The sequence below is a fragment of the Perca flavescens genome, chromosome 22 (genome assembly GCF_004354835.1).
Source record: "Perca flavescens isolate YP-PL-M2 chromosome 22, PFLA_1.0, whole genome shotgun sequence".
Lineage (NCBI taxonomy): Eukaryota > Metazoa > Chordata > Actinopteri > Perciformes > Percidae > Perca > Perca flavescens.
This window is the reverse complement of record NC_041352.1, coordinates 17,381,143-17,408,293: the sequence shown is the minus strand read 5'-3', so window position 1 is coordinate 17,408,293 and position 27,151 is coordinate 17,381,143. Positions and strand designations below refer to the sequence as shown.

At 39.0% G+C, this 27,151-nt stretch overlaps 1 protein-coding gene across 5 annotated transcripts; it reads right to left on the bottom strand.

Annotated features, from left to right (window-relative positions):
• Positions 1-484: 484 nt before the first annotated feature.
• dnajb6b (DnaJ heat shock protein family (Hsp40) member B6b) lies at positions 485-25,785 on the bottom strand. Of its 5 annotated transcripts, none has more exons than XM_028569257.1 (11): positions 25,623-25,785; positions 17,481-17,577; positions 15,499-15,608; positions 14,009-14,077; positions 13,611-13,715; positions 10,103-10,240; positions 9,844-10,006; positions 9,577-9,647; positions 3,808-3,966; positions 2,144-2,279; positions 485-502 (listed from the first exon to the last, which is right to left on the bottom strand). In XM_028569257.1, exons 2-10 carry the CDS (start codon positions 17,543-17,545, stop codon positions 2,170-2,172), a joined length of 990 nt encoding a protein of 329 aa, XP_028425058.1. In that variant the 5' UTR covers positions 17,546-17,577; positions 25,623-25,785; the 3' UTR covers positions 485-502; positions 2,144-2,169. The 5 variants fall into 5 exon arrangements, with proteins under 5 accessions (XP_028425058.1, XP_028425057.1, XP_028425056.1 ...); XM_028569256.1 differs by having other exon boundaries at positions 486-501; positions 2,141-2,279; XM_028569255.1 differs by lacking the exon at positions 485-502 and having other exon boundaries at positions 1,369-2,279.
• Between the last annotated feature and the right edge of the window lie 1,366 nt (positions 25,786-27,151).

Below are 27,151 nucleotides of genomic sequence, written 5' to 3'. Positions count from 1 at the left end.
TATCTATCTATCTATCTATCTATCTATCTATCTATCTATCTAATGTGCTGATGTGTGCAAGTGGGTGATTTTTCTTTTAAAAGGAGGCAGACAGGGAGGTTGACAGTGACATGTTGCTCTGCTCTTCGCTCCTCAGGAGGTAGATGTCCTTATAGAGTGGAAGTCAATAGGAGGATTTCACTGTTTTTTTTACCCAGTCAGAAACAGTCATGTAACGACTTTGGGAGAAGGAGGGCTGTTAAAAGAAAGGCAATGGAGGGAGATGGGCCACTGCCTCGATACTGTTTAATTAAACCCTTAGAGACTACTTGCTGCATGGGAACAAGGGCTAAATGAGTTGCTGGGTCATATGCATTCGTTCTGCCACATGAATAATACAAAACACTGCAGGCTCATTGAAAATAATCTGAGAATACTGCTCCTTCCGGGGCTCAGACAGGAAAATCCAGGGTATTTTGTCCCTGCTTCTATTCAATTACTGTGTGTGTGTGTGTGTGTGTGTTTGTGAGATATTGTTGATGCTGTAGCTAGGGAGCAATTACATTAAAACAGCTTTAATCAATTTTTATATTAACAATGACTATGTGTAATGTGAACGTGGGTCAATCAAAGTGACGAATCCGCAGATAATTATTACAAGACATGGCAGTCTTTCAGCTCAATGTTTGGGTTTTATGGTCAGCAACTTTACTGTTTTGGTTCACTCTCGCTGCTCTCATCTGTCTTGTCCTGTATTTCACCTGATCAGCACCAAACAGCAGACTGATAAAGTTAGCAACTACCATAGCCAGGTATTTCCTCAGGAGTTGGTGGAGTCCCGAACAGAGCTAAAATGAATATTGGACTTTAAATGAAAGCTAACGATACTCCGTGTCTGCTGGTTACGTAAATATTATGTTTATTATTCGTGCATGGGTGACTAAACTAGCCCTCCCTCTGTAATCTAATATGTATTCTGTATTGTTGTCAAGACCACCTAAACCGAGACCAAGTATATGTAGGTTATATGTCTGGTTTTAAATGTATGTAAAATTGTATGTATGGTATTTTTATGTAGATGTTGTGATTGTTTTATGGACCACAGGAAGAGTAGCTGCTACATTGTTGGCAGTTAATGGGGATCCTGAATAATGGAAGAATAAAGAAAGAAAGTGTATCATGAGAAATGCCTTGATAAAATAATCATAAGGCATTTGTGGTCTTGACCGGTCTTGAAATAAAATCCTGAGTCCTCTTTATCTGAGACCGAGACAAGACAGAGTAAAAATGCGGTTGATTCTGAGACAAGACCGAGACCGATCTCGAGTACTACAACAATGATAGATACAATAGGATACTAAATACGATACAATGAAAAGCATGAGGACATGTTGTTCTTTAAGCATTTATTGGTAGGAGTCCATAAAAAATGAACATTTTTCAGACATTTCTACATTTCCACTCACAGTAATCATGAGAACAACCTGTCAAGGACAAATTTAGATGAGGGAAATCTTATTTTGTGTTAGAAATACTTTACAAAAACACCCACGAAAGGTTAACACATTTCTGAATCCACTCAGTAAAAAGAATCCTACAAAAAAACAAAATAACTTCGAGAGGGTTTCATAGCTATTTTTCACCCTGTGGGAGTAGTGGTAAAAGAGTGGATAATGTTGCTGCCAGAGTGTTGATTGTCAGTTTTCATGTGTGATGGAGGAGTGAGCAGAACATGTTAATTTCTTTCTGTAATAAAACTCCCTCTTCAGTGCTTTCATTCTGCTTTAGAGTACTCTCACATTCCCCAGATGTCCCTCTCTCTCTGTCTCTCTCTCTCCTTGTCTCTATTGAGAAAGGATCCACTGAATAGCTTGACCTTCACTTATTCTCACATGCTACACAGTATTACTGCAGTCATTTCCATGCTCATCATAAACTAATTCTCTTTGCACCTGAACTCTGTCAAACACACTTTCTGAAAATGTGTGCTGTAAAAAGTCCAATCATAGGAGATTAATTTAAGTTCTGAATGCCCACTGTACATCCACAGAGCCCACCCACAATACATACAGCAAAAGCTTAACTACTAAAAATGTTGGACAAAACAAAACATTAAAGTACTAATACTAATGTCACATATGATGATACAAATTGATTGCACTGTGTGTGTGTGTGTGTGTCTGTTGGTGATTAATAAAAGGCACCAAGTCCACCAAACCGAGGGAAGTGTCGGGGTGCCCTTTTCTTTTTGGACTCTGCCTCCTTTAGCCACAGTTTCTTCCTCTTCGTGTCCATGTGTCCTACAAAATAAACAACATTATCACTAAATATTTAAATTTACTAATGCTATATATATATATATATATATATATTTTATAGACATTAATAAAAATACATTATGGGTTGCCAGGTTGTGGAAAAATCTCTCTGGCGGTTAAGTCACTGAACAAAGCTTATTTGCTTTCTTGCTGAAAGGTAGATGAGAAGATTGATACCACTCATACGTCTGTCAGTTAAATATGATGCCAGCGCTATGATGTTAGCTCAGCTTAGCATAAAGAATGGATGCAGGGGGAAACAGCTAGCCGGACTCTGTCCAGGAACCATAATTCAATATACTGTATATTCCATCAGAAATCTTGAAAGCAATTATTCACATGAAATACTTCTTCATTTTCAAATATCCGTGATTATTCTGAGAAGGAAAATGTGCAATAAATCTTTATTTGAACCTAATAAATCGTTTATAAATGAGTTGTGGTCCAGATGTCCTGCAGCCATTTTAGAAAAGGTCAAAGGTCAAATGACCTTCATTGTGAATATAGGAGCTAAAAAAGACAAACAAGTGTGAGGCGAAAAGATAAACAGGATCAACACCAGCAGCCAAAATGTTGTTAATAATTGTAACTTATCTATAAGGCATTATTAAATGATTAATTAACCATTGAAAAAGCCATTAGTCACAGATTGCAAACACTTTAGAAAGTGTGAATTATTAGAAAGTGGAACAGATTTTTCAAAATCAGTAGTTAAAAACACACTCTCTGAGGAACCATATTTGATCAGTTTGTGTCATTATCTCAGACAGAGCATCAAGGCCTTTGTTTGCATCCCAGTAGGAAGTGTGCAGTTAAATTAAAGGTTCCTTCATTAACTAACGAAGCTGCTATTATACCCCATTCAGAGACTGACTTTTTTTAACGACATTTTTATAGCAAACTATACTATGACTATTTTTATGAAATACTAAAATATAACTTTATTATGATCTTTTATGACATGCTATACTATGGCTTTTTATGACTTTTGTCCGACATACTATATTGTGAAATTTACATAACTTTTTTTGACATTTTCTCACATTTAAAACTCTCTCTCTAGTTAAAAACACTCCAGGAGTGGTCAGTGTCATTATCTCAAACAGAAAATTAAGGCCTTTGTTTGCATTCCAGCAGGAAGTATGCACAGTTAAATAGATTAAAGGTTCCCTCCTTAACTAACGAAGCTGCTATTATATAACATTCAGGGACTGTGTGTTGCAGATAATTGCTCAGCTTTTGTGTGTGACTTTCTGACCCTGTGAAGGAAAACAGAGGGTGACCTCTGACCTCCGGTCGTTACTGCAGCGTAGAACAGAGCCGCCTAATGAACACCTCTGTCCTCTGTGTTTACATCTGCCAATCAGACACGCCACTCTTCGTCATTGTCTTTTGTGCGGCCATCAGACACAAAAGCAGACAATTAGCTGCGCTTATTAAGACTCTACTCTTTATAGGAGAGCCCTGTGTGCTGGTAATTAATCAGCCCTGCAGTGGCGGGTGGGCGGACCTCTCGTTAGTCCCAGGCTCTGTAAGCCATGCTCCTCCTCTTCCTCCGAGGGGTTTTGAGCGGAGTTCCTTAGGTAACGCTGGTGCACGCCAAGGCCAGGATGTGCGTTCTGTCTGCGGCAACGAAACTCTTCCTCCAAGGGATCTTCGCCTGCAACGTCTGTGGGTGTGGGCAGAGCAGAGCAGAGAAGAGATGGAATGAATCACAACTAAACCCTCTCTTCTCGCTGTCTAGATTGATGGCCTGAGGTCTTCAAGCCAACATTATTTCCCCCCCCCTCCCCCGTGTAGTGCTTTGAATTTCAGCCTTCTGACATGAGGTGTGTGGTGCAAAAAAAGTCACCTGAAAGGAAAACATATTACCTTGTGATGCCCTTGGCAGTGTGGATACAATCAGAAAAAAACCCACATCTATTACAGCAAGTTGAGCACAAGTGCAAAAAGGCATATTGATGTAACCAACATAAAACAACTAAGATGATATAAAACAAGAAGTTGAAAGAGTCCCTAAGGCGATACAGACACCTCCTTCCTTTCAAACAACAACCATATATTTCATTCATTTTTCATCTGCCTGACTTTATTGTGATTAGTCATGTAAATAAAATGAGATTTGGTTATTCTTTTCTCTAGGTAATTTACATTTATATTGAATTAGTGGCATGCAGGGTATGGGGTGGGGGGACTTATTATGCTGTGAGATTACAGGCAGATCTCATCGCCATTGTGTTGTGTAATTAAAGCAGTGGAGAGGAGAAGAAAAGAGGCCAGATGCTCGGCATGCTGAACCTGGTCCCATTTAGAGAAGGGATCTGCACCAGCATTTCAAAATCCCCTGCACGGTGCGTAACAGCCTGGCCTTAAACACATTAGAAGTCATTGGAGACACGACCGCTTTGTTTGACATATTGCTGTACACCTGTGGGAGCACCTCATCATAAACATATAGTCATTTTAATCATTAATGTAGATTGTGAAACGAAATGGAAGATTGTGGCTATATGGCAACACTATCCTTGACGTTTTTTCTTTGCTTTATGTGACATTTTAGAGGGAGATCTCTCTCTCTCTCTCTCTCTCTATGCTTTCAGGAGGAGCTCAAGGGATTTTAGGCTGCATGTGCTCAGGTCTTAACAGATACAAAGGCATCACTGGATTTCAATTGTCTTTGAATAGGCATCGTATTACTGCAGGACCTCCATTTTGACCTGACTATTTCTTTGTCACAAATGCTTTTAGGTCAAAATTGGTATTCTTGCCATATGTAGCTTATTTTCTTGCTGAAAACAGGTGATTTGTGTTGCTTTAGTCCCTGGCTTCTTTATTTTAGAGTTTGCAAATCAGCTTTTTAAATTGAACACACTTTTAAAAACACAGAGTTGACCCCTGCGTGGAGAGACCAGCACCCAGTGGAGCCAACAGAAACAGGACAATTGGTGGCTTACTCTCAAAACTACTTGTTCTCTATCCAGCTCTGGAAAAACAAAAAACAACTAATCCCAAACTGCATTTGTCTGGTGATCCAATCAGGTGAAGTTAGACAGCTGGATTAAGCCAACATGTATGTGACTCCAAACTTGTGTGCTTTTTTCCAGAGGATCCATATTTGGAGCCATTTTGGGCTGGGGTTACCTGGGTGATAAGATTCCTTCCACCGTCACATAATCCATAAACAGTTAATTAATTTAAACCAAGACAATATCAAATTGCAGTGATGATAATGAGATCTTTTAATGCTCATCAAGGCAGCCTTTTATTTTCTGGATCAAGGACTTAATTATAAAAGCAGAGTGAACACAGTTCTGGATGCTTTCATTTGCAGCTATTGTTTTGAGAATGTCATTTGTCTTCAGGCTAAACAATGCTGTGTCAATCTGTAAAAGCTGCGTGACACACACTGTCTAGACTGCAACACAGGAGCGTGTACACAGGCACAAACACCTGGGTTAACACCTAAACACACACACAGCCAAAAAATCTTTGTGTGACAGACAAAAGCAGCCTTATTTGCAGCTGGCTGGAGCCTAAAGCTTAAAATAAATCACTGTCCAGGAGGGGGCTAACCCTACATGACAACCACAACTGTGCACCAGATTATATTCAACAGTCCACCTTCCCCCAGTTCAAGACACCTGGTGTCGTGCTGATGTGACTCTACTGCTGAGCACAGAGAGATACAGTCTGTGTCCTTGTTCAGACATGGCCAAAGAGAAACTGGCAGCTTATCTTTGCCATAGTTTATAAATTGGCCAGCGGCTCTGGGCCGATTCGATGCTTCATGCTAAGCTGTCAAGTAGATGAGGTGAAGGGGGGTTAACACCGGATGCTGCTTTCTGCCAACAGGAAGCCATCTTTCATAAAATGTGGAAAATTAGGAAGTGGAAATCACAGTATTGTGTGTCATATTGGAATGGACGGCTGCAGGAGAAGAGGCTGCAAAACTTAATTTCTAACAAGAAATACAGAGCCAATTTTATCAAATTATAACTATAAAACTAATTAATTATGAATTAAATGTGAATATTGAGGATACAAAGGAATTTAAGTTTTCTCATTAGAAATCAATACATAAAAAACATGTTTGTAAGAAATGATCATTTCGCCAGATGATGTCATGCTGTCTTTTGTATACAAACAGTGTCACCTAGTGGCCATGAGGGTCCACTTTCAAATTCAAATGTCTCCATGTAGGGGCCACTACCCCCAGGTTAGGGACCACTGCTTTAGGAGACACAGTCTAAGTTGAGGAAAAGTAAAATCACTTGACCTTAGTTAATTCTGATATGCCCCTAAAAAAAAATCAGGAGAAAATTATAGTGGGATGTAGATGATTGCCTGGGTACGAAATAAGAAAGAAAAATGTGTTTGTGATGTATTTTTGGACTTTGTCTCTATTATTTTCTTGTCTTTGACAAACTAGCCTATTGATTTCTCATCAGACCTCTAAAAATTATCCAAATGAAAAAATCTGAGGTAAAATCCCTCTATTATTGGAGCTCTCAATCTATAGACTTCTATCTAAATTTACACTGCCGGTGGATACCCTTATCTCCGATGTCCATAAGCGTCCGTAAATCCGTTTAGAAATAAATAAGACGCTCCTCATAACTCTGGAACATGCGCATCATCAAATTTTTCAGATTTTCAGTATCAAAGTAATTCAGTGATAGTTATCTGTATACGCAGGGGTAGGCCTATATTGCAAACAGAAACTGCTAATAGCTAATTCTGCTAATTTGGTAAAATGGAAACAAATACAGGCCAAAATGCAAAAACGGGGCACGATTTGTAGCCCACAGCTGACTCCATGGCAACATTGTACGCCCTGTTTTCCAAATTATAGAAACTGTAGTTAAATAATTATAGCTAGGCCTAGATCACCATGCAAATAAAAGTAATAGAAAGATTATTGGAGTGTCAAAGTCAAAATTAACCAATGGTTTACACTTCTGGATCTAGTTCAAGCACAACATTATAAATATCTCGACTGATCCAAGAGAGGGAGCTATTGCACCATAAATATAATTCCTTCTCCTGAAACACCTACATAAACGATGCTACTATGCCCACAACGCGGTTTGTGTAGACCATACAATTATCATACAATTTGTAATACGATATTGCGGCGTATTGCTAGTTCGTGTAGTAATCCCTATCTACAACATATATCCCTAATTTACTCATCTCATCTACACGCACAGAGAGAGAGAGGGAGGAAGAGAGAGAGAGCATACAGGCTATGTAAGCAATAGAGATTGGCGCAGGGCTGCAGTGTCACCTAGCAACAGGACTACGCAGGCGCCGCTTCAATCAGCACCAGTGAAAAAGAACTTGAAGGAGCAAATATAAGCTGAATAGTAGAAGACATTGTGTACACACACACACACACACACACACACACACACACACACACAAGTTAAATTAAACATACTCATCAACATTGAAGCATGAGTCAACTAAAAGGCATCGGCCTGCCCTTTTCTTTCCCCTCGGTTTCCACACTCCTGACTTCTCTCTTGCAAAAATATGCAGTGATCCTTGTGTAAATAAACTAGCCCGAGCACATTCCTCAAGAAAACACACAAACTCTTCTCTGTATACAGTGACCTCTGAGCCACTTGCAATCATGAGCACCACTTAACTTTGAATCTGAGCCCATCATGCCTGGCGAACAGGACACCCGAGATAGTACATGAAATCAGACCTTCGTTTTTATTGTCTCCAAATGAGAAAAGTTTGAAATACCAATAGGATTTTCCAAGCTAAACGATAGCTTCTTGTTTAGCAGATGGACTGAACAATTAGTTTTGGAGTCCTTAGCTGGCGTTAATGTCTCTGCAGAGCTCAGGTTGTTTGAGAAGTTTTTAAAAGAGGTGCACTATCAGCACTTATACAAGCCAATAAAAATGTATTGATGGGAGGGGCGAAAAGAGAATTTAGGAAACAGGAGGAAGGGCACATGAATCCTGTTTCCTTCTCACCTGATCTGTAAAGGTAAAGCATACCTACCACGCAGAACAAAAAACACCTCAGGGTTCAAGGATATAGGTGTGTCTTGGCTGAAAACAAAGTGATTTTTTACTCCATGATTTCTTTGATAAATGATGAATAAGATCACACACACACACGCGCGCACACGCGCACACACACACACACACACACACGTGACCAAGCCCTAATGTGAGTCACCAGGCATTAGTAGGTTAAAATAACGCACACTGTGAGTTGTATGATGGGTGAGTGTACAAAAGAAGCAGCCGCTGTGGTTTCCTTTATTGCGGTTGTGTGAAGCAAGTTTAAACTGCGATCAGGCACAAGCACACACACCTCATACATCCAGGAAGAGGTTGACGATGAAAAGCCACTCAAGCCAAAAGAAAGATCACAAAAACACCAGGTGACTGCAGCAGAGTTTTCAGGACGTTCCATGAACTTAAGTTTATTGACCAAATTTGAACTCTTTACTTTGTTTTTTCTTTTTACAAAGAATGAAAATTCCCCTGTGTGTCCGGTAACAGTGTACGGTGTTGCGCAGTTGTAGGTTTAAAGTTTGAGTTGCTGACACAGTTACAGTGAAACTACAAAGCAGCCTCCTGGAATCAGCAAATCATGCAAAACCAAATGAAACACACTGTGGTATTCTCAAATACACAAACAAATGCAAAAGTAAGAAAAATGCACATTATTCTTATTAATTTATTAATAAATCTGTCATTCATATTACACACGCGTGAACATGGTAACAGCTAACAGGTTAGCAAAGTGAAGTTCAAGTTAAAGACATTAGGGTGAAGTGGATAAGCTTTTATCATTCACTTGTTAAATTGGTCAAATGAAAAGAGCAAAAATGACATGCCTATGTCTAAATGTACAACATCTTGTTTTCCAGTGACAATAAGAAAGACAAATTCCACCCCAAAAGGAAAAAAGAAATACTGTATAGTACGTGCTTATGGCAGAAATAAAAATTAAATTAAATTATTTAATAAACAAAAAGACAAATCCCAATAAGACGGTCCCCCCATAATAATGGAATAAATACAAATATACAAATACTCTGAATATCTCTCTTGCCTCCGTTGCAGCTAAGATAAAATGAGAAAAATTGTTCTTCTGGAATGAGATGCAGGAGGACAGAGAGAGGAGAGACCAACCGCCGGTACCAAACATAGTCACTGGGTGAGTTTTTTCCAGGTGTGAAAACTGTATGTTGGTCAAATGTTGCGGCGAGATAATTACTTGTTATCCAGTCTTAGGAGTTGCTCCTTACCATTAACTGTTAGAGATTTTAACTGACCGTCCTCCTCCACTTCTACCCGCTCTTGGCCATTCTCCACGATCCTGTAACATTCACAAAAAGCAGACATCAGAAAGTCAGGCTGGTAAAGGGTTCTTAAAGAAATAGTTTGAAATTTTGGGAGATGCCTTTTGCCTTTTCTTGATAATAATTTTCTCATCTAACTCAAGGAGAAAGCCAATAGGCTAATTTCCTAAAATGCCCAACAATTCCTTTTAAATATTCTGGCCATTTAGGTACCTTTTTGTAGTAATTTTTCTGCCGTTGATGAATTTGGTGGAGGTCGACACAGATCTGAAGTTACCCATTCCTCCTCCTCCTCCTCCCCCACCGCTGCCACCAAAAGATGAAGAAGAGAAGGAAGTAAATCCTCCTCCACCCATGTTTCCAAATGAGCTAAAACCTGCAAAAGACCACAGTGTCAAGAAAAAAAGTCAGTAAAAATGGAAAAGCATCATACATTCATGATGAATGGAGTTATTTGTGGGGATGTTTGCACCTGAATCAAACCCTGTGAGGCCAGGCCCAAATGCTGGGAAGCTCCCAAAACCAAAGAGCGATCCCCCCATCCTGCCTCGGCTTGTGGATCTCTGATGACTGCGACTACCGCCGAAGAAATCGTCAAAGGGGTCATCAGCTGTGGAGGGGAAACAAAGTGCAAATTACAGAACTAGGAATGACAAAGATTTCAGCTCCTATTGTATTGCAAAATTGTGATGGCATTTACATTTTTTCAGAAAAAACGTTAAACCTGCATTCCTTTTTTTCCACTTGGGAGCAGCAGAAGCAAGCCGTAAACACAATACTGACGTATTATCACTTTTAAGTTGATATGGAGAAATTGTCAGCAAACAGTTGACTTCTGGCATACATATACGCAGCAACATTAGCAGTTATCTAATATTTACCAAATTATTAGAATTGAGCTGAAAGTGTTTCAGCTCAACACAGATTTAGATGATAATTATCTATGGGTTTGTCAATACCAGTGACCCCTTTCACATTAAACATTGTTGTTTGATTAATTGCTAATATAAAACTATTGATTAGAGAAGCTTTAAGGTTGTTTCTAGATTCCAAAAGATTTAAGTACCTGATAGTCTGGTTCAACGGATGTACATGTCCCTCCCCTCTCGCTATCTCTGCTATTGGGCTTAGCGCTGCTAAGGGACGGTTGTGATTGGTTTAAGGAAATACAAACCAAGCCAGAGCGTTTTGTCCCCTATCCCAGAATAGATATGCGGTGTAGCCAGATCATACTCCAGCACTGACACAGCGCGGTGAAGATAGGTTTGGCAACGCAAGTCTAAGTACCTGATGATAAAAAAGCTGCAGTGGAAGGTGGCACATCAGTTGGTAATTTCTGGTACAATCTTAACCCTAAACTGTCAAAGTGCCCACCACTTATTCTCATCTTTAAACCCTGTGGACATGCTACTAATTGCACACTGCCAATCTGGGTCATCTCAGCAGGATAAGGCTGGATCACTGGCACCATTTGCTGAAAGAAGACCCCTTCAGCCTTGAATGTACCGAGGCAGCGTCAAGAAAGCTTCACTTGTTCCCTCTGAAAGAAAGCTTAAAATAAACGTCTACCCGACCACTGTTATAACTACATTACTGTCCGTTTACCTCGCAGAAGACATTAGAAGAGACAGCTCCGCTCTTACAAAGCTGTCGGTAAGACGGCAGACATCAGTGCGAGAAAGAGAGTGGAATGTAAAGGCTGAGAAATGCTGCTTAAACACATGAATTCTGGTTTAATGCTTTTGTACATTATCAGTGTAAACAAAGAGATAGCTGGGAGAAAAGTTAAATCATTCTCGCTCTCACACTTATGTGCTCTGACAGAACAGGCTGTCAAGCTCAAAGACGGAGATTAAATCAGTAAAGAATGTGCCACGCCTATGTAACAGCACAGGATGTAATAGCAAAGAATACATTTAAGTGACTGTGTCAATGTGCATGTACACCATAATGTACAAAGTCCAATTATGGGAGCTATTATAGAGAGATAATAGTTTGCATTATTTATTTTTTTATATATTTCTGCATTACCGCCATTAAAAAGTGTGTAATCTGCTGGCTGCTCTAGGGTGGGTGAGTGACAGATCCACAAGACCAGCTGCTGCTCACTGAGACGAGCTGCTGGACAGTTAGGGACTGGAGGCCGGATGGGATTTTAAAAACACATTTGAACCCTCTTATTTTGTGGCTGCCATCTTAAGGAAAGTCAAAGCAAAATGGTTCTTTATATAGATCCATCCGAGAAAAACACTAAATATAGAGTTGAAATAAACCTGACAAGATGGACGTTTGGACATATCCTGTTGCATACCAATCAAGCATAATAAATGTTTGTCCACAGTCAAAATAGAACTTGAACTTTACTCTCGGTGCAGATAGCATCACGGTTTGGCTTTTTTTAAGCGGTCCTCGTTTACTGAAGAGAGTAAACGGTAACAGCCTAACTCCAGCACTTTAACTTATCCATGTTATTAAATACAACATTAATGTATGTCAGTTTATAAAAACAATCTGATATAAAAGAGGACTTGACTTTCCCTTCAAGTTCTAATTCAGTACCCCCCTTTTTAGGCATCACTTCTAATAACTCATACTTTCAATAACTTTATGTTGTACACCCATGCTCGAGTGCTTGCATTGTACCACGTTTTACATGTGCTCTGACCAATGGAGACATACAGCACACAAACACTTGGCGTTATTACATCTGCTTTTGTTTTAATACGGAAGCTATTTTTGAAAGCATTCCAGTTGAGTGATGTAGATGTTCAAATCCATCCTCTGCCTGTGTCTGAACTCCATATTTAGAGCTACACAGGGTGAACTACACATGCCTTCCAATCAGCCTTTTGCTGAACCCAGACAACCCAGGACAAGTGCCAAACTCATATACATAATGCAACTACTTACATTTCTGATACAATCAACTATCAGGCACTACGATAAGCTGTCATTTTAACAAATTAACAGCCACTGTTCAACAGTATAATACCTTAGCAAGCAGTAGAACAGATTACAAGGGTTGTATAAAAACCAAAAATCAAATTTTGCGTGTGTTAAGAGTATTAAGAGTAACTGCTTTGAAACTAATCACTAAGACGTGACTACATGTCATCAACATCAACAACGGTCAAATTGGTTATAAATAATGAGGCAAACTTAACAAATAACAAAAATGTAGGACTGACATTAACGATTCTTTTTTACTATAAACCTACTTACTTTCTCAATTTATCTTTTAATTGTTATACCTATAAAATGTCATAAATAAGTGGGAAAAAATATCACAATTTCCACAAAGTCTTTTGTCCAAGTTCAAAGTAGCAGTCCATAACACAATCATAAATCAGTTTGCTAGTACATGGCAAATGCGCTAAATCCTCACAAGTGAGAAGCTGAAACCAATGAATGTTGGGATAATATGAATTAAAAGAGTATTTAAAAAAAAAAAAAAAAAAAAAACGATGCTTGAGTAAATTAAGAGGTCTAAACCCTGGTTAATAGATGAAGGCCATGAATGAAGTTGAGGTCAACATCCAGCAGAGATACTCAGTGTTTTTCAACATGTGACATTTAGTGGCAGATGACCTCCCAAGGTGAACAGTGCTTAGAGTAATGGAGAGGCATATTGCAGTGGTGTTGTCGGGGATTAGCACAGGGCTTTACAGAAAGTTTCCTGGGTCTAATGCTCCATCTTACACATTTCTACACAGCAGGAGCTGCTAGCTAACAGCTAACAGGTAAACTAATAAGGAAGTAGCGATATGAAATGTTTTACAGGAAACTAAAGGATGTTCTCCTTTATTTCTGTCTCTCTTGTGCCTTCACAGGTCATCGGTGCATATTTTTGATCAGATAGAATTATGCAGCTAATAATAGCCATTGCCTACTACTCTTATGACTTTCTTCAGTTCCTTTCTTCCTACTCTTTAAAAACATCAAATCCCATCAGTGCCTCACCAGAATCGAAAAGGGCTTACCAAAAAAATCTGCAAATGGATCTCTGCCGCCAAAGAATTCCCTGAAAACGTCATCGGGATTACGGAATGTGAAGCCACCGCCGCCATAGTGATCATAATGGCCTCCTGTAAAACATATATTATCATCAATTATTATCTGATATATTCATATCAGAGGTGGGATTATAAACGGAACTATTATTGCAAGTCATAAAAAATACCAACGCATTATCAAGCTGTTAAAAAACGACGAATGTCGTTAAAAAAAAGATCAAGTCTAAAGAGATTAAAATTATATCTTATTTTTATATCTCATCATATTTTGCCATTTCCATATTATAATTGACTACTAAAATCTTATCAATCATCTCCGTCGCACTGAAATGATTATTTTGTTATTTTGAAAGCCTTCTCCTTACCTCCTCCTCCTCCTCCTCCTGCTGAAAGGCCATCTTTGCCATATCTGTCATAAGTACTCCTCTTGTTTTCTGTTGTGGGAAGAGTAAGACTTTAGATAAGATAGAGAGACAGATAAAACAGACCAACAGAAAGAGACAATTCCCACGCCGTTTTATTTTAAAGGGTCACGAAAGTCTTCACACTCCTAAGTATGTGTTAGCATTCAATTAATGGCCCTTTTAATTTTTGCTTTTCACTGTGCATCAAGTTAGTAATCAAAAATGTGTCCCCATTTCCACATCAGCTGTGTTTTAAGCATTTAATTCATCAGTTTGACCATCTGTATGTGCACTTATTTGCTGTGATGAATTTTAGCTGCTTTTCAACGGTCAAATAAAGGCGTGGAAACTATGTGTGTTTAAACACATTTACAGGCCAAAGTGATAAGCGTTTATGGGTAAAACTAAGCGCAGCACACAAGAACTCGGCACAGGACCCACTCACTCCAGCATAAACAAACCTGACAATGTGCACTGAGAATGCAAAAAATTCTTGCTTCTTGTGACTGGGCTAATGCAATGAAAATGCTACAGGCTTCTATTGTGTTCTCAAACCTACATTTAAATTCCAGACATTTTTATATTTGCAGCATTATTCTGGTAATTATATCCACTTAAGAAACAGAATCATGAGAAATAACTTACCTGCTTTACCCATATGATGCATGGTACATTTTACACAATACTTTTTTGTTACCGACCTAAATGTGTCCATTGCACAAACTATCAAAAACTGTTAAGTACTGAAAGTTGGAATCATATGCCTGGTCAAATTAATAGTTTTGTTAACATATTCTACAGTATAATTGGACAGACTGTATTGAACTTGAGTGTACTTTTTCAAGTATCTCTATTGGTTTTAGACCAGGTTTTTTACTTTAAAACATGTTATACAAGAAAGCATAAGAGCAACTTATTTCTTCACAAAGCAACCCCAACAATAAGTAAAGTTGTTTTTTTTAAATCCAACCAAATGAATAAATACATTGTCAGATATCTAAGCAGTGAAGTGTTACAATATACCACTTGAATAAGACTCATGTAAGAGTCTTTCTAGGGATTTCAGTCAGGCTCTCAAAATTTGTGCATCCTCCATTTCAATGCAATTTAACAACGGGTCCCACAATTTATAAAACATTAAAAGGTTTGTCCTTGAGCCAGTAGGTCATGGCTACTGGAGTTCTATTATACAATGTAGGCTAACCACTGTGAGAGCTTGGGAGGTTTGGAAGCAAAGTTCTTTCAAGGCCGTAACTAGGAAAGCATGATTGATAATTCTGGTATCAGTTCCAAAAACCTAAAGTTATCATACTGGTAATAGCAAACCGACACCCTACCCCTTCCAAAGATGTACATTTTTTTAACGTTTGGAGACACACCAATCATAAGATTGATATATTCATCACTTAACATTGCTATATTACATATTTTCTCCGACAGAAGAACCTTACCATCTGAGAGCACTTCGTATGCCTCTGACAGCTCTTTGAACCTTTTCTCTGCTTCCTCTTTGTTGTCTGGGTTCTTGTCTGGATGCCACTTCAGTGCCAATTTTCTGTAACTGAGACACAAATACCATACAGTTAAAACACAGACATCGACATCAAAACGGAGAAAAAACACAAAATGTATGTCATATACTGCAGATATTCAAAAGGGCAGATAGTCAGTTCTTAATACAAAAATAGAAGGTGGAAAATGTGAATGTCTGTATAATGGACATCCCCCTATCAGAAACACGTATCACATGCAAGTCTTTTTTTAGGGTGGCAACCATGACTACACCAAACACACAGACACCCCTTTACGCACACACACAAACACATACATGCAAACATTGTCCACCCCCCCCCCCATCCAAGCAGAAATAACAAAGACAGCCTGAACTTCGCTGACGTGCAGTGGAGGCTCACACAGCGGCTTACGCTGCATCAGCTGTTTGTTTTTAAGCCCAACAGCAGCACTGGCAGCGGACACACAGATGATGTGGACAAGACTAAGGACTGAGAATCAGCTAGCAAAAAAGGCTGCACACAATCCAGGGATTGACTCCCTTACGGCTCTATAGTGAATAGTCTTTGTAGTCCACGTCTTTGTTGTAATCTGTGACATCATCTGGTTGTCTAAAGCCTGGTCAATGGTCAACCAGGCAGACTCAGTTGAACAATGTGGTGTCAGGCTTTGTAGTCAGAAGCCTGTGTTCATTAGTAAAAGCAACAGCAGCCATTATCTTGCTCAGAATACTCAATGCTCATCTCAAAAAGGTCGACAGACTCTTTAATATTATACGCAGCCATCACATTTAAGCAACAAGGCTAAGAGTCTACAGCCATGCTAGCTCTGTGAGGCTGTGTTCACATCATATGGGGTGGATGGTAGAGATGGGTGAGATTCCTATGTTAACAACTTCAAGCTTTCACGTAATCAAGTTGACTATATGATAAGAGAGTTGACCATGAGAGGATTAAAATACTGTGCAATGACAAACACCATATCATTTAATTTGGGTTTGACTGATGTCATCAACATTTGTTTGGTTTTCAGGCACTTTACTATTAGGAAGTGCCAAGTCAGATATATCGATACTAAAGTCAACCTGCTGGTGGCGCTAGAGAAAAAGTCAAAGGATTACCAAATTCAATAGGATTTGTCCTCTGGGCATAATAAAATGTCTATACCAAATTGCATGGCAATCCATCCAATAGTGGGGGTTATATTCAATCTAGACTGAAGTGGTGGACTGAGCAACCAACATTGCTGTCCCTAGAAATGAGCTGCTAGCATTGCAAATAATTCAATCAAGAGATAAAGAAGAGAGAGCAGGGGTCATGTGCTAAAGATATGACTTATTGATTGGTGTCTGTCGAGAGATAACATTTTACTTTGGCAGCCAACAATTCAGTGCATAGAGATAGCAGGCGCTCAGCATTCGCGATCTTTTTATGCTGAAGTCTTGGCAAATTGGATATACTGGTTGATTTGATCAGCAATAATCAGTAATGTTCTCACATGATTTAGTGATTTACGGCATTACACCAAAGTCAATTCATAGGAAACTCTTCAATTGTCAAAACAAAACAGGTTAGTGAGAAACCTGTGAAGAATTGTAGTTAACTGGAACTGGCCTGTTCAGTGGGTGAGACGTGTGTGAGTGTAAGGGAAAGATATTTGACAGCAGCAAGGTTACAGGAAGAAGCGTGGAAACTCTCTCTCTCTCTCTCTCTCTCTCTCTCTCTCTCTCTCTCTCTCTCTCTCTCTCTCTCTCTCTCTCTCTCTCTCTCTCTCTCTCTCTCTCTCTCTCTCTCTCTCTCTCTCTCTAGTTTATACAGCTAGAGGGGGATATAATTAACCTATTACACACCTCTGAGTGGGCGACATTTAACAACAACGCCAGGGGAAAAAATAAGAGCAGAATACAGTCAGGGGCACTTACGCTTTTTTGATGTCCTCTTGCGTTGCATTTTTCTGGACTCCTAAGGTCTGGTAGTATTCCAGCATGGCTCGGTCCTGTGTGAGGGTCCTCAAGGCCTCTGTGGAAAGAAAGTTAAGTTCTGTTAAGACATGTTAGCTTTGGAGAGATAGAGCCCAACAAACTGCGACTGAGTGTAGCCATGTGTGACAGGCTAGATACTGTAGCTCCCTTCCAGACCCGCGGGATAAATCTGTAAAGGGGAGGGAGGAGGCAATAGCATTAAACACGGTGACAATACCCAACAATGTAATCAACTGTACTGAAATAGAGATGCAGGGAGGACAGCTAAGCTAATACAAGCCCAGCAAAATTACATAATAAGCGGGTGATCATCCCTTACCCGGAGGCTGCAGGAGAGAAAACGTGAATCATGTTTTAGAAATTTGGAGATAGCTATAAAGACCATGTGTTTTTTTTTTAACATGACTTAATGATGAAGTTATAAAACTTAGCCTCTCAAAAACAAGACAGAACAGGTCTGATGAAAAAGTATCAGAAGATATTCAAGTAGTCTAATTTAAGCCCCAGATTTTATTTATTTTTTGCTAAATTACAACACGGAGAGGGTGACCTGCACCAAGACATCATTGTCATCAAAGCCATGCGCTCAAAATATCTTCTGCACTTTGTACCTACAGTAGTTGGCTAGGAAAATACATCCTGAATCTAGAGCAGGGATGGGCAACATTTGTGATAAAGACGGCCACAAACATTTTGTCCTCACTAGGGCTGGGCATCGTTCACAATCTTTCGATCCGGTGCCAATTTCAATACCTCAGTTTCAATGCCGGTTCCTTAACGATACTTTTTTCGAGCATTTGTTTTAAAATCCATTTCAACATCAACAAAGATACATTAAAACACAAAACTTTTATTTTCCACCTTAATTGTGAATCAAAACAGTTATCAAAATTAAAACAATTCTGGTAACATTGCTCACTCAGAGTAACATTAATAAAACTGGTTGTGCTTTTGGATAGAGGTGCGCCAGTCAGATACTCAAGATTGATATCAATCCGAACAAAATTAACAAAAAAAGAGAAACCTTTTTGCCACATGAACATATTATAAATAATAAATAAAGAAATGACATTGTGTACAGGCTAATATTGAACTAACTAAAATGCAAAGGAATGTTAACAACAAAGGCTTTAGTGCAAACTGCATAATGACACAAACCTTTAACAATAAACTTGGTGACTGCCCTGTTGTCGACATTGAACTAATGGAAAACTAACTTAAGTGCAAAGCAATGTAACTGAATTGCCTTGTTGCTGAAAGGTGCTGTAGAAATAAAGTTGCCTTGCCTTACAACCTCGGCCTGTCAGTCAGTTACCAGGGCATAGAAACCACTGTTGTGCCCGCTTGTCTCAAAGGAAGTGTAACGTCAACAGCACCGCGACCGCTTTTGCTTCTCCATTAATATCATATCGCAGTGAACACGGTCTGCGTGAAGTTTTGAAAAACTGTAACCACACTTGAAACCACTTTATCAACATTGCTGTGACTCTCTGTAAGTAGTCTCTGTGTTAGTAATGCATTACTAAATGCATTTAGTAAAAATTTATATAATTGCCCATCCCTGATTTAGAGGTAGATACAAAGAACTTATAAAAGCCCTGGCAAAACAGGGAAATATCGCAAATGACTTTATAAAACCAAGCAGCTGCCGGGTTAACATAAATTAAGCCAGGAAATTGCCAGCGAGGACGAGTCAGCACCAGCTACAGCCCCTCTCATTAACCTTAATGCCACAGATGCACAGTAAGATGCCATATGATGACAGCTCTCCGCGGTTACGGAGGCTGGACTTTCTAAACAGCAGCCCGCGGTGCTTATTGGGATTACGGTGAAATCTATAGAGGGTGGGTCAAACTGGCCAAGGTAGCATGTGTAAAACCCGTCTCCAGAGAGAGAGGCTTCTCCCTGCAGAACCGCATCAAAACAGCGCAGGGGTGTCAGGCAGAGGCTTATGCGCATTGTGAGTTGCAGAAAGACACTTCATCATCGGTACTTGATCATTTTATGAGCCAGTTTGTACTGTAGTTTGTATTGTTTTATTTCCTCAGCCTTGCAAATGGAAAATAATTTAATTCAGATCGGCACAATTACATGCATGGATTTCTTCTTTTGCCCTCTCTGCCTGTAGCAAGTAGCTTACATTTCAATAAAAATAGGATAAATCTACATCCCTTGTTGATATTATTGTTTATATAGCCTACCTATCAATTGTTGTGCAAATCACACAAGGGAGAGCAGGATTTTAGAATTGTTATTAAGAGGATAATATTTTCTCATTGCAATATGTTTTGCTGTGGGTGGGACTTAAATGCACTGTAGGTAGGATTGTGAAGATCCAAGACTTAGCCAAAGAATTTGAACATCGACAACTTCTCAGTCCCTCCCCCCCCCTTTCTGGTAGAGGCCAAATGGTCTCCTAAGCCCCTCCCCCCACAAGGTAAAATTAATGTGTGTGCATGAGCAGTGATTGACACGCAGTTAGACACCCCCCCTGGCCCTGATTGGTGCATCTGAACAGGGAGCTGTGGATTTTTGCAAATCGCACTACAGGCTGGAGGTGGTGCCACAGGAACTGGATTTTTTTAAATTAACTGCTTTATGTAGTTCTACTGGAACATAGGGTCTGTTTCAGCAAATATGACAGAATGTTAGTTTTATAAGTTTTACCTTCTGCATCTTTAAACAGCATGTCACAAGTTTTCTTTCAACACCTCTACAAGCAGAGCAGGCTTTGGTTTTGTGATCTGTATAAAGATAAACTAAGTGGAAGATCGGTTTCTTCTTTATATTAAAGCTACATAGTTTTATCAGTTAATCTCTGCATGTTTTGGCTTGAAAAACTTATTTCACACAAAAAAAAAGGAAAAGAAAAAGGAAAACATGTCATGTTGTCCTATTGGGTTGCATTCAAAGCTTGACCTTACAGGACCCCGCTTTTTAAAATAATAGGCTAAATAACTGCATCTTACTTAACAAAGCCGTTACTACATCCGGACATAAGCAATTTGTTAGAAACAAACCATCAAATCTGCACTTCTATAACAGAAAATGAGGGGAGGAAATAAAAAAAATGATATGGTTAGGAGATAAACACACACCAATTCTCGGTTTACTGTGACCTCTTAACAGACATTTTGGATTTCCCTCCACACCTTGACCCTAACAAATAATCCAACGACTCAAAAACATATTTGTCTTTCACAGACAGACAAAATCATACAACAGGCTAACAAAAACAATGAGGAAAATGCTAAGAAAACCATTGGCCATTAATCATCGAGAGATATATCAGCTATCAACCTAAAAATGATATACAAACCAGAGAGGGCTACTTACACAGGGAGTCCACTGTGTCCTGTTTGTTTGCTATTTATAACCTGTGGCCTTTGCGGTTAGATTGTGTTTGTGTGTGTTGTAAGCATGTGGGGGGTTGGGGGTGTTTGGCACATGGCAGTGCCAGTAAGTGACTCCTGGTGACATGGCACAGGCATTAAACTCCTCTATCAGATGCCTGAGTCAGGCGGTAGGTCCAAATCTCCCTCTGACACTACTATATTTTCCTGTTGAATTCCCCATTTACTGATTTAAAATCTAATCCTAAACGTTAGACTGACCTCCTTTTCCTCTCCAGATTCTTATTTAGACCACAATCTAAAGAGATATGACCCAGAAAGTCTTCATCGTCCTCAGTTTTCTCTAAAAACCAACCCACTGCCCCGACTCATCATATTAAATGGATCTTCTTTTATGCCCCTTACTTAAGCCATTACTGACCCACTCACCTGCCACCAGTTCCCCTGCAGCAGTTAAGGAGTTAATGGACACTAGCGCCTGCTAGACATGTAGTTACTCATGGTTCTGTGCAGTGTGTGTATGTGTGTATTCATGCATGTACGTGAAGATTTATGCCTTGTGGTAGCATTACGCAGCTAACCCAGATCTGATGGATTCCTGCTCTGATCAGCATAAACTATGCTCAGAACTCAGTGTGAGCAACAGATCAGTCAGTCAATGCCATGATGCCTCAGTGAACCAGAGGTGGTGGTAATAAGATAATAAGATCACAGCCAAAAGCAGTCCATTATTATAATTTTCAATTTGCCTGAAATAAGATCTAGTCGGAGTCAAATGAATAATATAGTTAACAAATTATTGTTAATTAGGCATAGAGCAAAGTCAGAGAAAAACAGACGTAAAAGCAGTGTGTTGCCTATTTTACCATAATGTTGACAATGCTTTTGTGCTGTGCAGGAATCCCTGATCACGAAATGACTGCATACTTCTTTTTTTTTTAATTGACTGTGGAAACAGCTGTTCCCATACATATTTGAACATTTAGGGATTTTCCCATTCAGGTCTATATTTTAAGAGGAAATCACAGTCACTATCAATCACTGTCATGGTTGTCTACAAGGACCTTTTTCTGTTTGCATTGACATTTAAGAGCTGGTTGATATAAAATCCTAAACTTAAAGTATATTTTGTATTTCAAAGTGAAGGTGAGATAAATCATGCATATGACAGCTAATTAGGTGCAGTATAAGCAGCCAAAATAAAACCGGGCAGATGGCCTCGTTCTACAGAGGCCATCAGGTGAAGACCTAAGTCATGAGCCATTTCTCCCATGTTTACAGGAGCCAGCCGTGGTGGGTTGGGGTTCTCAGCCCCATCACCTAGCCTTTTACAGGTGTACTGAGGACAACCAACTGCAAGGGTACCTCAGGGCAGGAATTGGGAGGATTACATCACCCAGCTGGCTTAGGTATGCGCCCAATAAACTTATGGCGCTTACCCACTGCTAGTAGCAGCTCTACTCAGCTCGACCGCATTGCCCCTTCCTCCTTTTTCCGTTGCAGATATAGTACCGCCTCATGCGTGAGGAGAGCACGGCTGGTCGTCATAGCGCCGCCGTGACCTAACGCGACACACACATAAAACGTCGAAGGTGTGTTGTTGCCACAGCCAGAAGACAAATTTTGTTTCAAAAGAAGCTGGAGGCAGCAAAAAAAAAAAAAAAAAAAAACAACACACCGCTGGCTAAACTATTTAAAAATGGCGGGTTTGTTCAGGACACCCTCGTCCGTCGCTAGCAATGATGACGCAGTGATTAGTGACGATTCTCTCCGACCAATCAGTAGCCTGCAGGTTTTCACGTCACCTTTTAGTATTACCTCAGCTTGCTTGGAACCTCGACGGAGGTGATGCTAAAAAAAGTACCGGTTGGCAGGTACCAGAGACTTTTTTTCATAATGGAAAACCAAAAAAAGGCGAGTAGAGTCGAGGCGAGTCGAGCAGGTACCATGTAATGGAAAAACGCCATTAGACTCAGTCCTTATTGCAGTGGACTGGTTTTGAGTCTGGCCCTTTGCTTCATGTCCTTCCCCCCTCTCTCTCCCCCCATTCCCATCTTCAGCTATTCTGTCAAATAAAAAAGGCCAAAAAAGCCCCAAAAATTACTTTAAAAAAAGAAATGGGATTCTAAGGAGCAACGGGTGAAGGATAAAAGGGAAAAGCGAGCGACTGCAAAATTCGATGGATAGATGCAGAGGATTTTTCAATGATTTAAAAAGAAGCCTGCTTGAAGAAGAGCTAGCTAGTCAACAGCAATGGTCTACTCTCAGTACTCGTCTTTTTCATGAAGCACTGACTCTGTAGGAATCTACAGGATTTTGGAGCAAACACTTCCAGAAAAGTTGAGCAGCTAGAGATTACAAGAACATCTGTTAAAGTTTGTTTTTTTCAGCTGTACAATACTGGTGTGCCAAATTAGATTTCCCTTGAAGGGGCAATATTGTGTAACAGTACATAATTTAGACTAAATGTCAAATTCTTGCAATGGTGAAGATAAAAGTTTTACTGAGGCAGAATATTTTACAGTTAAACAATAAAGTGTAATGTTAAAGATTATAGTAACGATAACACATTTGCAGTACGTTTTGGTTGGTAAACTGTTAAATAACAACTTAAATAAAAACAGAAATATGATATATTTTGAACTTCAAAAAAGAAAAATATGTCAGCAATACATAAAACTTCAGATAAAAAAAATATACTGCAATTTATATTTGCATATCTGTCAACATACAGGCTACCATATAAAGCCGACATATGTGCGGCAAGTCAATGTTGGCTAAATACTATCAGCCTGCTGATACTGTAGGTCTGTATTTGAACTTCAGAATTTAAATGCTGTCCAAACCTTCCTGTCACAACAGAGCTATACTGACACACCACTGATATAACACACTATTCCCTATGCTACATACATTATACCATTAAAAGGAGAGATTTGAGGTTTCTTGATGTGGAGTTATTAAGCAGTTACCAAGCATCATCTAAATTGCTTTATTGATTTTAATGTGGTTCTACTGTAGACCAAGTGTACATTGAGTGGCTATATTATTCAGGAGAAAGTAAACAAATGCATAATAAAAATTAAATACGGATGAGATTCAGTCTAACCAGAAAGTCAATATAATAGAATACTGATCAGGATTAGAGGCCCAGAATGTGACTGGAATTTCCCTCACAGTAACCGCAAAGTTATCAGCCCTGAAGTCTTGCATGCTTACTATAAGCAACATCATGTCAGCATTAGATCATCATGGTATGTGTTCATAAAAAGGTACATTGGTGTTGTAAAAGCTTTCATGTTTTACCTTTGCACAACAACTCCCCAGTTACAAGCAAAGCAACTCTAGGTTTTATGTCTTGATGAAAATCTCTGATTAGATGTCAGTATTTGGGTTTATGTCAAAGATTACAAATTATTATACTGTTATTAATTTAACACTCAGTACACTGAGTCTGGATTTTTCGCTTTACTTTCTATTAGCATAAATAAGTTTTAAGAGGCCATCAACCCCAAAAGACCTAATTTACTGGAAACAGCAGTGACCATCATCCTCTTAGACAGGAAATCCATTTACACATTTGAATGTGTAGGAATGTGTCCATTACATGTTCTCAGATCCCAATAGGTTTTCAAATGTCTTGATTTGTCCAAGCGACTGTCCAAAACCAAAAATATTTAATTTACAATGATCCTCACATTTAAGCAGCTGGAACCAGCAAATGTTTGTCATTTTTGCTTGATAAAAGATTTAAGATTCCTCAACTTACTAATATTTGTATTTCTGTATTTTATTACACTTTTGCAAATATAGCAGCCTATTTCATGTGTTGAACTTGCACCTTAAAATACTTCCTCTCTCCCAGGCTCTGTAACCAATGGCAACACGCAAACTGAAACCTCTAAGTAATTTTCTTGCACCTTCTGGAAGCTACTATCAACAGGCAAATCAACGTCACAAGTGTGGGAAACACAGCAGACCGATCCGATTAACCGAAATGCTAGAAAGCCGAATAAAAATGTTTGAGATGTGTAACAGGTTGAATGAGCATATTATTAATAATAATAATAATAATAATAATAATAATAGCAAAGACGTTACATAACAAGTGAAAACATCTCTAAAAATAGTCGTAACTTTAACATTGGACTGCTCGTCTTCACAGACTTTCACTAACTAACGTTAGCTAGCTAGCTACGTTTAGACTGCAGCACAGAACTTTTTATATCTCATCTTTCCCACCAAATGCTTGACAAATGTTCTCATAATTAACATTAAACCTACAACATTTGTAATGGCCTGTATAGCTAGCTAACATTGTAGTTAGCTAGCTGTAACGTTAGCTAGCTAAGTTATTATTTGGGTTAGTTAGCTATATATCTAGCTAGCTATGTGGGTTAGTAACGTTAACGTTATAACGTTAGCTAGCTAGCTAAAGCCAGGCAAAAGCAGCGAGCTCCTCTCATTTGTTTTAGGCTAGTTTAACTTAACGTTAGCGGACACTTGATGATAATAACAACAGTAATAATAATAATATATAATTTATAATTCCGACGATAGTGGGCTGAGATCAGGTTGCGACACCACAGCATCCCCAGCCACAGAGTCTAACGTTAACGTTAACGTTATGCGACAGGAGACAGTAACGTTAAACACATTCAACGGTCTTTCAACAAAGTAAAGCCATATCGACACATACACCGCTTACATTTCTACAAGAAGTGCTCACCTGTTTAAAGGAAGTGTCCGCTCAAAGGGCCTCTCTTTTGTCGCTATTTCCCTGTCTTCGCTTGCCTGAGTGAAGAATCTGTAGGTAACTGCAGCCGCTGGTGGCTGTTGGAGGTGTAGCTAGCTACTGATATCGACTAGCCCACTATGCTGCTGCTGCTTTCAAGTACTGTCGGATATCAAAATTGTCACATAAACGCACATGGGTGGGCTGTGGATACCCTTCAAACCAAACAGAATAGTAGTTGGAGTGTAATTTATCATTTTCACAGACAATGTCAGGACTGACTGGCCGTTGTGCAGGTTGTCTATGAGGCAATTTGATTACATGCAAATATGTTTGGTAATTTGAGCCACTAATGCACAATACAGAATGAAAAGATCCATGGTGTGGCTGTGGCTCTTGTGGGTTGTTGGTTTATTCCCCAACTTCTCCTTACCCACAAATTGCTCCTAATAGTTAGGCAAGCAGCTTGCATGGTTGTTCTGCATCAGTGTGAGAGGCAAATTGTAAAGCACTAAATAAAAGTGTTATAATAAGCAAGGTCCAATAACCCTAAGATCTTTTTACCTATTTGTGAAGCCTTGTCATTTTGAGGGCCCTGTCAAGTTCTAATCTTAATATTTTGGCTGATATTGCATGTACATTTAGCATATTTTTAAACAAATGTGTGTTAATCAAATTATCACAAACTAACATAAGAAAATCCAGGGCAAGGTAGTGTTCCACCATAGGAAATGTGGTTGCATTTTTGCACCAAGGCCACATAGCTAGCCTAAATCCAGCCATGTCTGGATGGAAAGGAAATTCTCCCTGTTGAAACTGAATCACAAGTACAAACAATTAGCATATGCATTGATAACGTTCAAAACTGTGTAGCTCATTTGGGGAATACTGTAAGTAAATTACAATTACCAATAAGCATTAAAGTGAAAAACAACAACCATGCAGTCACCATGTTTAAAAAATATATTGCCTGTGGTGGACCATACTGTTATGGCACCAGTAAAGACAAAGCATTCGCATTGTTCCACAAAAAATGTTGCATTTGAAGTATTCCAGAAGAACTCTGGTCTTGTGGCCGTGGCTAAAATCTTTTCTTGGCTGGTGAAGCCACGTCAACATTTAATGAGGCTTAGGGAAACATTCTTTTGTGAATACTTGTACGGTGTCACCTCAGATTAGATATAGCGGCAAATAATATTTTGTTAATATTATATTGAATTAGAATTTAATTGTAATACATAGGCTACATTACATTAACAATGTATGCATACTTCCAGATTATAAATTAAACTTACTTTGCTGCTATTGTACTCTGGCACTGAAGAGCAAAATAAAAGGAAAATGGTCTTATTGACTTTTTATTATTATTTTTTTATAGATGTCATTTTTTTCATTGCAGAATTGTTTCACAACCCATTAGAACCCGTATATAAAAAATATAAATGTAATAAATAATAAAATAAATAAATGTACAATAAATGTAGGCCTAATACCAGACTGAAATGATAGGAGGTCTGGTGCCT

Excerpts from the sequence above, each read along its gene's own strand:
- dnajb6b (XM_028569257.1), bottom strand. The coding sequence starts at position 17,545 with ATGCTGGAATACTACCAGACCTTAGGAGTCCAGAAAAATGCAACGCAA. Across the intron at positions 10,241-13,610 it reads TCCATTTGCAGATTTTTTTG|CTGATGACCCCTTTGACGAT; the intron begins GTAAGCCCTTTT and ends TCCCCTCCACAG. Across the intron at positions 9,648-9,843 it reads AGAAAAATTACTACAAAAAG|GATCGTGGAGAATGGCCAAG; the intron begins GTACCTAAATGG and ends TGAATGTTACAG.